Here is a 13,931-nt window from a genome sequence, read left to right on the forward strand (position 1 = left end):
GTCCCAGCTACCTAGAAACAAGAGGTCATCTGCCTCGTAATGCCAGAGATGGCTGAGTGAACAATTTAAGTGTCTGATAAACCCTGAGCTTCCTTTTGTAGTTCTATGTTAGCATGTAAGGTAGATCGATTTCTCATGCAGGAGAAAGCCAGTTTTCTTTAAAGACATGAAAGCATTAAAATGAACACATGGTGAGTGCTGAAAATGATCAAACTTTCAGCAAAAAAGGAAAAAGCTGAGAGACAGGTTAGTGAAAGTCTGGGTGAAGTATAGGATAAACTGCTATTTCCTTACAAAAATCAGTATGTCAGCATCACCCATCTTTTCCCCCTAAACCCTTCATAAATGCTGTGACATGAGCAAAGACCATTTCAGGTCCATTTTAAGGATAGCTACACTGGAAAAGAAGGGTGTTAAATTACCAACAACAAGGATTTTAGACATTTATAGTTCTTTGCACATAACAATTACTTCCTACGGATTCTATTTAAAAACCTCTGATATAGTTGTACGTTAATTCAGAATAGGGCCAAATGGTCAGTGTCTCTTGCTGCTGACTATCCTATAAAATAGAGAATAAAGCATCTGACCTTCTACAGAAAAATGAAAGAACCCAAAAGAAAAGAGAATGAACAAGAGACAACAGAGGGACTTTCACGGTGGTCCAGTGGTTAAGAATCCGCCTACCAATGCAGGGGAGGCAGGTTCAATCCCTGGTCAGGGAACTAAGATCCCACATGCTGCGGGGCAACTGAGCCTGCATGCCGCAACTACTGAGCCTGTGCGCCACAACTAGAGAGAAGCCCGTGTACTGAAACAAAAGATCCCGCATGCCGCAACAAAAATCCCATGTGCCTCAACTAAGACCTGATGCAGCCAAATAAATAAATAAATATTAAAAAGAAAAAAAGACAACAGAGAGAAGTGAGTCTAGAGTTTCCAAACTCCAGAGAGGTCCTAACTCTGAGCCTGGGCATGTATGCTTGATGACAGCACAACTGATAAGACCTGATGCTGTGCACTGGCCGTCTCATGGCCTCCGTCCAGCCGACGGGGAGCACACACCCGGCAGGGATGGCTGTCATCACTGCCATCACCCAACACAGCGCCTGGCACAAAGTGGGCACCAATTAATGTCTGCTTCATGACTAAATATAACATTCACACAATCCTACATTTCAGACTGAACCTTACATACACTTCTTGATAATGTAAAGACAACAGAAGTAACCAAATTTAAAAGAAGTTAGTAGTGTCTTCCACTTTTTCAATAACAATAGTTAGAAATTAATACACTAAGTTAAATATGTGTAAGTGTTGAAAACCATCTTTTATATTTTTAGGGTATAAATTAACTTTTCTTTTCATTTTTTTAAAAATGAAACTTTATTAGGTACATTGATTTGGAACTCAGAAACTTTTAAACTGTAGCTCTTCCTCAAAGTATTTATTTATTTATTTAATATATATATTTGTGGGCTGCACTGTGTAGCATGTGGGATCTCAGTTCCTTGACCCACGCCCCCTGCATTAGAAGTATGGAGTGTTAACCACTGGACCGCCAGGAAGTCCCTAAATTAAGTTTTCATTAAAAATTTTAGAAGCCCACATATTGGAGTGAAAACAGACAACTCTGAGGCCTGATATTTAACTGTAATGTAAAAAATACGTGAAAATTTATTCTAAATTTAGTCTACATGAAGCAACTCTATGTATTCAAAATATTTATAAGAAATTTAGGAAACAAAGTGTGTATGTATGTGTATGTGTGTGTGTGTGTGTATATATGTGTGTATATATATATATCTCAAAAGAAATAGTAGTCTTGATTTAGAAAGGTACAGAAAATATAACTAAGAAAATCCAGACAAAATCATTTTCTTGCAAGGTTCAGGATGATTAATTTCAACTAATCTGCATGCGTGAATCACATTAAGAATCACAGGAGTCAAGACACAGCTGCCTTTTCCATTGCAGAACTAATAAAATGTCATGCCTCCCCGGTGTCCTAAGTGATACCTTGATACCTTTTTACTTTCAATTTTAAATAAGAGAAGCAGAAATCTTCTGCTCATATAATACACAGGACTGGAGAAACATGGTCTGTACTTTTTGATTGTTCTCAGGGTTAAATAAAGGACAAAAGTTTAATTTAAAACAGCGTGGAGGCCAGAAGGGTAAAGATTCAAAATACAAGTAAATTAACAGTTACAGATGGAGGATGGCTTCTCAAGCAGGGCCACCTGAGCACGGGATCCTCATGGGGTGAGGGAAGTTGCTGGAGACAAGCTGGTGCCCACTTACTATGAGTCTGTGTTAAAGAAAAGTTACTCTGACGCTTGTAAAAAGGTAAAGAAGACTTTATTCAGGACTATTGTGATAGGTGTCAAGACCACTGCAATTAGGGACAGAGGTCAGGCTGAACTCAAATACAGAAAAGACAGCTGGAGATTATAGCCAATGTGCAGAATGAGGGGATTGGTGATCAAAATTTACTAAGAGAAGATATCAGGGTAGGGGGATTCTTGTTGAAGGCAGGTCAAGCATGTGGGGAATGGACAGGGGAACGAGGAATTTGATCAGATATCAGGGGTAAGGGACTGTCTTTAAACTGATTTAGCAGGATTCTCACAACAACTGGGCTATGTAGGCCAAGCAAGGAGGGTGGGGGGCAAGGAACTAAGGCTGAGACCTAACTGAGAAGAGGCTCAGAGGAGCCTGACTAAAGTCTGGTCAAGGAGAGAATCTTTGTTGTCATCAGGCACTGTTCTAGGTGCTGGGGACTCCAAGAAGCCAAGACAGACAAGATCCCTGATCTCATGCAGCTCAAAAATACTCACACGGTGTTTTTATATGGAGAGAAAAAGAAATCAGAATAGGGGAAAGGGGAAGAAGGGCCAACTACAGAGGGAAAAGTATCAACCAAAAGCACGAGGAAGCATGGTAACTTCTAGGGCAGAAGTCCCTCTTCTCCCAGAGAAAGCTGATGGTGACTTGGAACACGTCTCTGGCAGCCAGCGCAAAAGAGGGTGCGATATTCTTTGGAGGAGGCCTGCTTAGCCGTTTTGAACACGTGGAAAATTATGCAGATTTCTAATGCCCAGATGATGGGCCTAGTGCCATTTCCATACAGTGGCGAGTGAAGTGAGTCAGGGGAGTTACCTGTTCAGACAGGTAAGGACAGGAGCAGCTACAGGAACTGCAGTTCCTGTGGAAAGGCTACGGCCCATTGTTTGCAAGAAATGTGTTCGTATTACTACTAAGTAAAAATACTGCAAATGTAAATGGCAGAAATGAGGTTCTCCGAAGAGAGGCAAAGGGTAACAGGAGAGAGATTAAGCTCACAGAGCAGCACGTAGTAAGAAGGTCAGTCCTTGAACAGAAAATCAAATTGACATGATGAATGTAAATCATAATCAGAGAGAACACTTTTAATTCTCAACATTCTAAGATTTTTTTTCCATTCTGAATTTGTGTATTTTGTTTTCCTTTTATCTTTTTCTATGATATTAAGTAGCCATTGGCCACTTTTTTGCGCTTCTTATTTTAAACTGCACACAGGCAGAAAGGTTTCCTGGGAGACAAAGATGATGGAAATGTTATAAAAGAGCTTAAGTGAAATTATTTAGTTCTCCAGACAGGCAATTTAGCGGTCTCCTAATAAATAAAAAATTAATGTACAGTAAAATACTGATAAATCTCCCTGACTTTAAGGTAAAAATGATTAAAATTATAACAGAAAGACCTGAGGTTATCAAAAGGGATATCAATTTCAGCAATATAACATTAACGATTTTGTAACACTGGATTTAGTTTTCAGTCGCCAGCTATTCAGGTTTAACTCACCTACTATTTCAGTTAACTAGTGTCTTTAGCATTTAACTTGAATGTTAATTATTCTTCTCCTTAGTTTAAACAGGGAAACAAAAATGGGGGAGCAGTAAGGAAACAGCAAGAAAAAGATCCTAGGTGGCAGTCACAGTCACCAACTGAGCATATGCCCCCTGGAATTTTCAGTCATCAACCTGCAAAATTAAACACATCTCCCGTGAGAGGCACACCTCTTCATGTTTTCTTTGATGTAAGGCCTCTTTTCTGATTATGAATCGGGTTTTACAGAAAACAAGTCAAAATCAAGATCTGTGTTTGGAGCAACTTCGATACTGAAGATAAATTATTTTTAGGGCATCTTCAATCTATTTTAATCCACTACCTAAAACCATTGTGTAGTGATTCCAAATATTCCCCTTTCAGTCAAAAAACAAAAGGATAAAGAAGGCATACTTGAGAGCCCACCATATGCCAGGAACCCTGCTAGGCCCTTTTCTATGCATTTTCATTATTCCTCACAATTCCTCATGAAGTAGGTATCACTGCCTCATTTGTAGTTGTGGAAATATTAAGAGAAAAGGATAACTTTCCCAAGGTCACCAATTATTTAGAGGTAGAGCTGAGATTAAAATTCACATCTGATTTGAAAGTCTTAAGGTTACTGTCTCAATGTACTCAACTGTAATTAATAAGAACTATTTAAAAAATTTTAATGATTATGATATCCATCTGCTATGTCTCCCGTTATAAACCAAATATACTTAGTGTCTTCAACAGTTAAACTCACACACAGTACTTGTTTTTTTAATCAGTTATAATCATATTATTAACTCATAATGAAGCAGCAATCAATTAAAAAAACAAAAAGACCCAAGATCTCTCTAATCTTGACCTACACAATTGACTTTTGAACCCATGGATGGAAACTGATTTCCAGTTCATCTTCCTAGTACTGGTCAGTCATTGCAACTGTTGAGAGCTTTCAGAATCCCACGACCACCATTCAAAAGAAGAACTCCTCTGAGGTTTATGTTACCCACGAGTTTAATACTAATAAAGCAATAATTTAAAAAAGATTACAGGCCCAGCGTTACACCCAGAATTTAGCAGCTATCACTGGGAACACTCTCCAAACTGATCCTAACCCATCTGTGTGCAACTCAACAGCTTAAATTCACCTACCTTACTCACTTAAATTCTGCTTTCTTGTCAACAGTATATTATGTATTTTTCTGAATGACACAATGAACTCCACATACTGGTCAGTTTAGTAACCTTCTTATAAAATGACATCAGGTTAGTATCATAAGACTTATTTGCTCTATTGTCTTCCATGTGGTTTTCCACGAGCTCACTGGGATGGTCTTTTTGTTACTTCAACTTGTCTAGGCTGATGTCCTGAGTTAATCGATCAAACTTTAATCTAGGTGTTACCGCGAAGGTATTTTATGGATAGGATTAAAGACCATAATCAGTTGACTTTAACTAAAGGAGATTATCCTAGATAATCTAGGTAGGCCTGAGCCTTCCAGCAGAGCTGAGGCTTCCATGAATAAGAAGGAATTCCACTTGTGGACGGCAGCCTGCCCTTCCTAATGGCCTGCCCTACTGGTTTCGGACTTACTTAGCCAGCCCCATAATCATGTAAGCCAATTCCTTGCAATAAATCTCTTAATATGTATATCCTACAGGTTCTGCTTCTCTGGTTAAACCTTGAAGATACTTTCACAAACCATCAATATTTCACAAACGTAAACCACCCAGAAATACCTTTAGTAAGAAAGATGTAGTTCCTATGCAACTCAGAGATACAGTCCCAAATAAATTTATAGATTTACACATAGCTCTAGTCAAACATAGCTGGATTTTGTTCAGATCATGGCAAAATAATCTTAAAGTTCCTCTGTAAGAATTTTTAAAGAAAGAGAGAAAAGGAGAACAATTTGGACAAGAAGAACTGCTAACGTTTACTGAGTGCTTACTCTGTGCTGGGCTCTTCATCTAAGCTACACAAAACCATCTAAGAAACAGAAAAGACAATGGTCACATAAGCTAAGGAAAGACCAAGTCAGGAAGGGAGGCCAGGACCTGGCTTATGTGGTAAATAATGCCTTCCAATTTGAATGCGTCATAGCCAGTGGGTTTCCTGATGTACTTGGGAGGAGCAGCGGATTCTGCGTCCTCTTATCCCACCATCTGGACTCCTTCCCGGCCACTAGGACTTCTTAGATGCTTCCCTGTTTTTCTCTCATGCACCTCTAGTGCACCTGTGCACCTCTGTACTGCCTTCCTTCTGGAATCCCAATCTCTGGGTATCACACCCTCTTCTCTAATTCCTCACGAGTGCTGAAAAAGTGGTGGGCGGGAGAGGTAGTGAAAAAAAAAAAAGGTAAGGACCAAGAGGTGAGGGAGAAAACAGAGGCGCCAGCACTTGCTAAGTCTCATTCAAAGTAATACCATCTATTATTAAAGTGGACGGAGCAATAGCAGTTCAGTATATGAATACGTGGATGAAACTGTTTAATTTCCTCCAGCTGCAGAGAAGACAATTTGTGCACCTTTTAAAAACTAGCTTACCTAATAATTTAAAGATATAATGAAGTAATAAAGACAAAATGAAAGCGGCACTCTCTGGAGGACGAACACTGTAACTGAAATTTTTAATAAACTGGAGAAAGGCCAAGTCCCTTCCACCATCCCAGACCCACAGAGGAACACTGGGCAGGACAGCAGCACAGTAACTGCTGTTCGCTTTTTCGGATTTGACCTTCCACGCTCAGCTCTATGCAGACCTAGACTTGCAACTCAAGTGAGCGATTCTCGGGCGGTGGTGTGCTCCTCTCAGAGAATGTGAAAACTGATGCGGTGGATCCAATTTTCTTGAGATCAAAATGGGTGTATCTTTTTTTTTTTTCCAAACAGAAAAAAAAAAATGTAGCTTTATTCAATGGATATATATTTAATATTAGAAGAGAGATGCCTTCATCCTGCTGTATGTGTGAATGGTGCTCTGTAACAGCTAAGAATGTTAGGATACAGACCTTGCTCAGAGAAGTTTAAAAATGATGCAGTGTCCAATCAATAATAAAAAAAAGGTAGGGCTTCCCTGGTGGCACAGTGGTTGAGAGTCCGCCTGCCGATGCAGGGGACACGGGTTTGTGCCCCGGTCCGGGAGGATCCCACATGCCGTGGAGCGGCTGGGCCCGTGAGCCATGGCCGCTGAGCCTGCGCGTCCGGAGCCTGTGCTCCGCAACAGGAGAGGCCACAACAGTGAGAGGCCCGCGTACCGCAAAAAAAAAAAAAAAAAAAAAAAAAAAAAAGGTATATATTTTCTGATCATAATGTAATATAGATTAGATACTAATAATGAGGTAATCTAATCAACAATTAGAAATTTGCTCAATATTGTATATTTTGAAAATTTGTGTCAACTATCTCTAAAATATATTTATTTTACATTAAGCAGACCATGGGGTAATTGTATCCTTGTCTGAGTGTTAGTGTATCCCTGAGAGAGTTTTGGCGTCTGAGAATTTTCAGCATAGTAAATAGTGCAGCTGAAAAGCTTTAATGCTTGATGATGGTGCTAGTATGATAATAAATGTTGGAAGAAAACAACATTTAAGATGAGCCACGTCTAGAACTTGTAACTGGCTGGCCCTATGCTTACTATCTTGATACATAGGGTTTCAGGAAGCAAAATCAGGCTGACATTGTACGTGTGTTCAGTACTGAGCAGTTGTCCTGTGATCGTCTTTTAACCCAATAAATTGTCACTGGTGTCCTCTTTCCTGTGACAGTTTGCACCATTACATCTAGACAGTCATAATGCTTTACAGACCAAAGGGTCAGTTTCTCCCAAACACTCTTCATGTGCAATGTGGACAGGAAACTTTCACACTCATAAGCATGCAAAAAATATGGTTAGCCTCAATCTACAGAGAAAATGCTAAAGCCAACGAAGAGCTTCATTCAATTTCTTTTCATTTTAAGGAATAATATCGAAAGAAAAAATCATACGAACTGAGATGACGTGGTTAAATGGAAGAAGGTTTCTTGGGAAATCAATTAGAAGACCAACATAATTGCTTTTTAATGGAGCTTCCTGGAGTAAGCATCCATGTTTGAAAGACAGCCTACCGGTGATGCCACTGGGTTCCCGCTGGAGGTCACAATACCAGAGTCGGTTTACGGGATCACACCCCTCCCTTATCGACAATAAGACGTAGCGACCGTCGTCAGATAACTATGAAGGGAACAAAAACAGCACACGGGGCTGATTAGAATATATTTTTTTGTGAGAACACTGTCAAATATTAAGTAAAAAAGAAAGGTTCACCGCAAATGCAGTATCTTTACCCCAAACAGTTGGATTGGATAAGAAAGTTATTGGAAGAAAAGGTGAACATCAATTTTTTAACTTATTTCACTGTTAATCACAGTTTAACAAAACACAGTGAAATATTTAAGTTGAAAATATTTATATATAACTGAATGTCATGACTCAGTGTGACTTTTACTTAAAGTCTATTCTTTATAGTCAATAATATTGTAATAATTTTGTATGGTGACAGATGGTTACTGGACTTGTCACGGTGATCGTTTGTAACGTATTTGTTGGATCGCTATGTTGTACACCTGAAACTAACACAATATTCTATGTCAATTACACTTAAATTTTTTTAAAGTTAAAAAAAATAAAGTCTTTTCTTTAACTGAAAAATACACGCAATCTGTCATTTTGAATATAAATGTCCCTGAATTTGAAATTTTGTCACAGGTTACACATTTTAAAAGCTGTTCTAAATGAGTAAGAATTAGCAAAATGGGCACAGATGCACAAACGTTCAGTTGTGGTTCATACTGGTCACATTAGCAAGTTTCTACTGAACAACTAAACAATTTTTGATGCGTATCTTTAGTCCCCTATATATCACAAGGCAGCAGAGATAAAAGACCTGTGCTTCAGTGGATTTCTTTTAAAATATTAAACAGGAGAACCTTAGGTAGTAAAAAGAATCTTGATAAAAAACGAATGCAACAAATAATACATTATGGTTTTGAGTTGTCAAAATTGATATAAGTAGTATCAGACTATATATATCCTTTTGCAACTTTTTTCATTCAATTTAAAAAATTAATCCATGTTGATACATGTATATTTGCTTCACTTATTTTAACTGCTGTAAAATATTCCAATCTAGGAATACATCACAACTAATTGATCCATTTTCCTACCACATAATTAGATTATTTCCATTTTCTTCCTTTGTGGTTTTTGTCCTTATTACAAGCAATACTTTAAAAGATTTCTGAACATGTTCATCGTGGCCTCGTATACATGTTTCCCAGGGTACATAACTACAAGTAAAATTGCTCAGTGGTATGATACGCACATACTCAACTTTACTAGATGTTGCCAAATTATTTTCCTAACTGGTTGTATTGACTTACACTCACATATCAGCTGTCCTGTTTTCCACATCCTACACTGAAGGTGAATTTTATGTGTCATCTTGGCTAGGCCACAGGACCTATATATTTGGTTTATTCTAGATGTTTCTGTGAAGGTGTTTTTTTTGGATGAGGTTAACGTTTAAATTGGTGGACTCTGAGTAAAGCTGACTACTCTCCATAATGTGGGTCAATCTCAACCAATCAGTTGAAGGCCTTCATAGAAAAAGACTGACCTCCCCTGGCCAGAAGGAATTCTGCCAGCAGATGGCCCTCGGACTCAAGCTGAAACTCCTCCCTGGGTTTCCAGCCTGTCAGCCTACCCTGTAGATTTTGGAAGTGTCAAGCCCCTACAATCATGTTAGCCAATTCCTTTAAACAAGTTTCTCTCTCTATATATATATTATATATACATATATTCCATTGGTTCTGTTTCTCTGGAGAACCCTGACGAATGCACTTACCAACAACCGCTATTCCTTCATTTATTCATTCAATAAATAGCTGCTAAGCAGCTAATATGTGCAAGACATTTTCCTAGATGCTAAAGATAAATCAGTGAATAAATCAAGGGGGAAAAGTTACACCCTAGTGGAGGAGACATGTCCATAAATATGGAGTAACGTAGTCTATTATAAAATGCTAAATGCCGTACAGAACAGGAACAGGTCTGGGTAAGGGAGGCAGGATGTGTGGGGAGGGACTGCAGTTTTAAATATGGCAGTCAAGGAAGGCTTCATAAGAAGGTGTCTTGCCAACTGATGGGAACATGCTGTGCAGCACAGGGAACTCTACCTAAATGGGAGGGAAGTCCAAAAGGGAGGGGATATCTGTATGTGTATGGCTGATTCATTTTGTTGCGCAGTGGAGGCCAATACAACATTGTAAAGCAACCATACTCCAATAAAAACTTTAAAAAAAAAAAAGGTGTCTTTCCACTGTCTTCTGACTTGCATTGTTTCCGATGAGAAGTCATTCATGTTTTTCTCCCTATGTACAATGTAATGTGTTTTCCTACCCGGCTGCTTTTAAATTTTTCTTATTATCTTTGGTCTTCTATGAATTGATTATAATGGGCTTTGCTGTAGTAGCCTCTCTCAGATTTGTTGAGCTTCTTGAATCTGTAGGTTTGTCTATTTTACCGAATTCATCACATTTTTGGCTGTTTTTTTCCTCGTATGATTTTTGTGTCCCCTCACCCCTACCCTAAGACTTCAAATACATAATGTTAGATCACTTAGTATTGTTCTACAGTTCGGTGAGACTGTGTTCATTTTTGTTTCAGTTTTTTTCTGTGACTTAGTTTCAACTTGCTGTCTTCAAATTCAGGTATTTTCTTTTATAGTATCTAAACTGCTATTAAACACATGCAGAGAATTTTTCGATTCAGATAGTTTATTTTTCATCTCCAGAAGAATATTTGGTTATTTTTATGTTTCCTGTTTCTTTGTTCATTTATAATTCATTAACATTTCCTAAAATCCTTTAAAAATTATTTTCATAATTGCTTTCAAAAAGTCTATGTCTGCTAATTGTACTTACCTGTAATTTCTAGATCTGTTTTATTGACTAGTTTTTCTCCTGGTTATAAGTCATATTTTCCTGCTTCTTTACATATTGAGGACTTTTTTAAATTGGATTTTGAACATTTTTAATGCTATTTGGGTTTGCTATTTTTTTTTTTTTTGGTCTTTCTTTAAAATGTTTGAGGCAGTTAATTTGGTGGATCAGCATGATCCATCTAAGATTTATTTTCAAACTTTGCTGGGGAAGGTCTACAGCGCTCCTGCAAAGGCATGGATGGCCTTTCTGGGGTCTCTGCTGAATACCCTGGGTGTTCACAAGGCCTTTCTACTTTAATGGTTAGAATGTGAAGGTCTCCCAGACTTGTTAAACCTCTGGTAGTTAACAGCTTGCAAGTCGCTGGTGGTTGTTCTCAGCTTGAATCATGGGGCCTCATCCTATGCATGCACCACCGCTCAATAGTCAGCCTAAGATGCAGGGGAATGCCAAGAAGATTTCTGGGACCCTTAGGGGATGGTCCCCCCTTCGGGCACTGTGCCTGCAAATTCCAGTGGCTTCAGTCTTCCTGAATTCCAATCTTTGGAGCCTTAGTTCAGTGAGACTGTAATATTCTGGGGGCTCCTCCTTCTTGTGCCAGAGTTCAGAAAACTCCTCCAGGCAGAAAGCTGGGGCAATCATATGACATCTCTTTCACACACCACAGTCGTATGACATCTGCAGGCCAATATCGGCAAATGGATGCTCTGTCTACTTTGGATAGTTTTCTAGCTGTTTACGGCAGCAGGGTTAGTCCAGGATCAGTTACACATCATGGCCAGAAGCAAAAACTTGTCGTTATACTTTTATTTGTTTAACTCATTTTTAATTCTTTATTGGATAATTACAATTTTAGGGTATAGTATTATGTGTGTTTAAAATACAGAGATGTAAGAATTAAGAATGTAATATAAAACTAATTAAAAAGATAATATTTATGGTTAATAAAAAACGTAACAACGATATAGTTTCTTTTGTCATATTACATAGTAGGCTATTTTTAGGGTTTTACTTACTAGCAGCATCGAGTTTTTAGGCTTGGAGGAATTAGATTCCAGCTCTTCAGAAATGCCCATCCACTTTCTATCAGCAGATTTGTTTTGGTAAACCAGCTGTCTGTCAATCGGGCTCTCTGCATTTGTAAATTCGTCACAATAGCTGTGTGTGTCTACGACATCCAGTATGTTTAAGAACTTGGCAGCACACTGGATGTGAAACATCTCTTTCTCAGAACAATTATTTGAAAGCACAGAGGTAATCTGTATTTGTGAAATAGAAGTGGGATTCCAACTAAGTACAGTTTTATAAAAGATTCTAGAAAAGTCCCGTTTAATTTGGCTGTTCTTTCTTTCATTTTTTTTTTTTTTTTGCGGTATGCGGGGCTCTCACTGTTGTGGCCTCTCCCGTTGCGGAGCACAGGCTCCGGACGCGCAGGCTCAGCGGCCATGGCTCACGGGCCCAGCCGCTCTGCGGCATGTGGGATCTTCACGGACCGGGGCACGAACCCGTGTCCCCTGCATTGGCAGGTGGACTCTCAACCACTGCACCACCAGGGAAGCCCTGGCTGTTCTTTCTTGGTGACATTTTTTCTGAGTTCTGAAGTTGTCTCCTTTCCAAAAAATGAATATTTTGCTGTATGAGTTCTGGTCACAAACTACACGTGACACTGAACTACTCAGGTGTACTCTCTTCATCTCTTTCCAGGCTTCTAGTCTTTTCAAAGACTGTCAAATGGTTTTGGAGAAACTGCATATACATTTATGATTTCCACGTATTATTTTCTCCATTCTCATCCTCAATGTATTTCCGAAGATTACCTATCATTACATTTTAAGTGGGTTTCTTAAAAATGAACATCTGGCTTGACGGAGTTTAAAAATTCAGTCTAAGAATCCATATTTCGTCTTTATTAACTGTTACTGCTTCCACATCTTAATTTTGAACATTCTAGTCACCTTGCTTTTCCCTTCTCCTTTTCTCTTTACACTGTATTAATATAAATTTCCTTATAAACTTTTTCCCTTCATTGACTGCACTGGGAGTTATATACTCTATTTCTAGTCTTTTATACATTTTCCTTAAGCTTTTCATATACATAGCTAATAAACCAGTGTCCAGAAATTCAGTTCCACCTCATTTTTAAACCATCCTATACTAAGAATATCATTAGCAACCTCACAATTATAACTTTATTAAATGTAATGGAAAGCAGCCTCATTAGTAATACTTCATACTTTTGTCCTTTAAATAAAGACAGACTCTTTATAGCTTAGTGCTTAGAGTCATGCTACATCAATCATAAATGATGGCTAATTCAGTTGCAGTGATTCAGCCAACAGGATAGGGCAGTAAAACACTGCAAGAACCACACCAAACCTTCGACGACAGCTGTCTCGAGCACATCTAATGAGTTTTTCTCAGTATTTCTGCCTGCACCAAATGGCTGCAGTTTATATTTAATCTAAGGCAGGAAGTCCCAAGGGAATTGCTGTTGGCATGCCAATTAAGTCAGTCTTTTTCTCTGTAACTCTCTTCATCACAGCCCAGAGATATTCCATAGCCACTGTACAAATCTGCTAACCTGCAAACAACTCTGAATTTCAAATGCTCAAGGTCTCAAATTTCAAAATCATTTATAAGTCACTGTTGCCCTAAAATACATAGTTCAGAAATATACCTTTGTCCACTAAAATGTAATCAGTAACAATGTATATTCAACCACGGCCTCACATTCAGACTATTTCAAGACAATTTAAAAAACGAATTTTGGGAATCACTGGGGGGGGGGGAGACAAAAATGATGATGGGGAGACTTAAATCTTAACAAAAGAAAGTGACTTTCCTGAAATCCAGATAAAAGGAAGATAGAAAAGCAGGAGAGCCAAGGGTCCCTTCAGGCCTTCATGAACAGTATAAATTCCAGTTCACAAAACATTGTTCTTCTTTAAACAATAAGACATGGGCTAGAAAAACCGTGTTCTCTAGAAGCAATCTCATTCAAAAGCACTGACTTTTCACAGCAGGGTTGCAATAATGCTAGACTGACCAATTATGAAATTTGTAATTCTTAAATCACAGCTTCCTTT

General features: G+C 38.5%; 1 protein-coding gene across 1 annotated transcript in view; it reads right to left on the minus strand.

Moving 5' to 3' along the window:
- PREP (prolyl endopeptidase) overlaps positions 1 to 13,931 on the minus strand; it is a 136,714-nt gene that overhangs the window by 76,953 nt on the left and 45,830 nt on the right. Inside the window, exon 7 of the mRNA XM_022553380.3 lies at positions 7,972 to 8,077. Within this exon, the coding sequence (XP_022409088.1) occupies positions 7,972 to 8,077 (106 nt within the window). The remainder of the gene's footprint in view (positions 1 to 7,971; positions 8,078 to 13,931) is intronic.

Source organism: Delphinapterus leucas, chromosome 12 (assembly GCF_059928025.1).
Source record: "Delphinapterus leucas isolate spDelLeu-1000000601 "Yukka" chromosome 12, BTC_Dleu_Yukka2, whole genome shotgun sequence".
Lineage (NCBI taxonomy): Eukaryota > Metazoa > Chordata > Mammalia > Artiodactyla > Monodontidae > Delphinapterus > Delphinapterus leucas.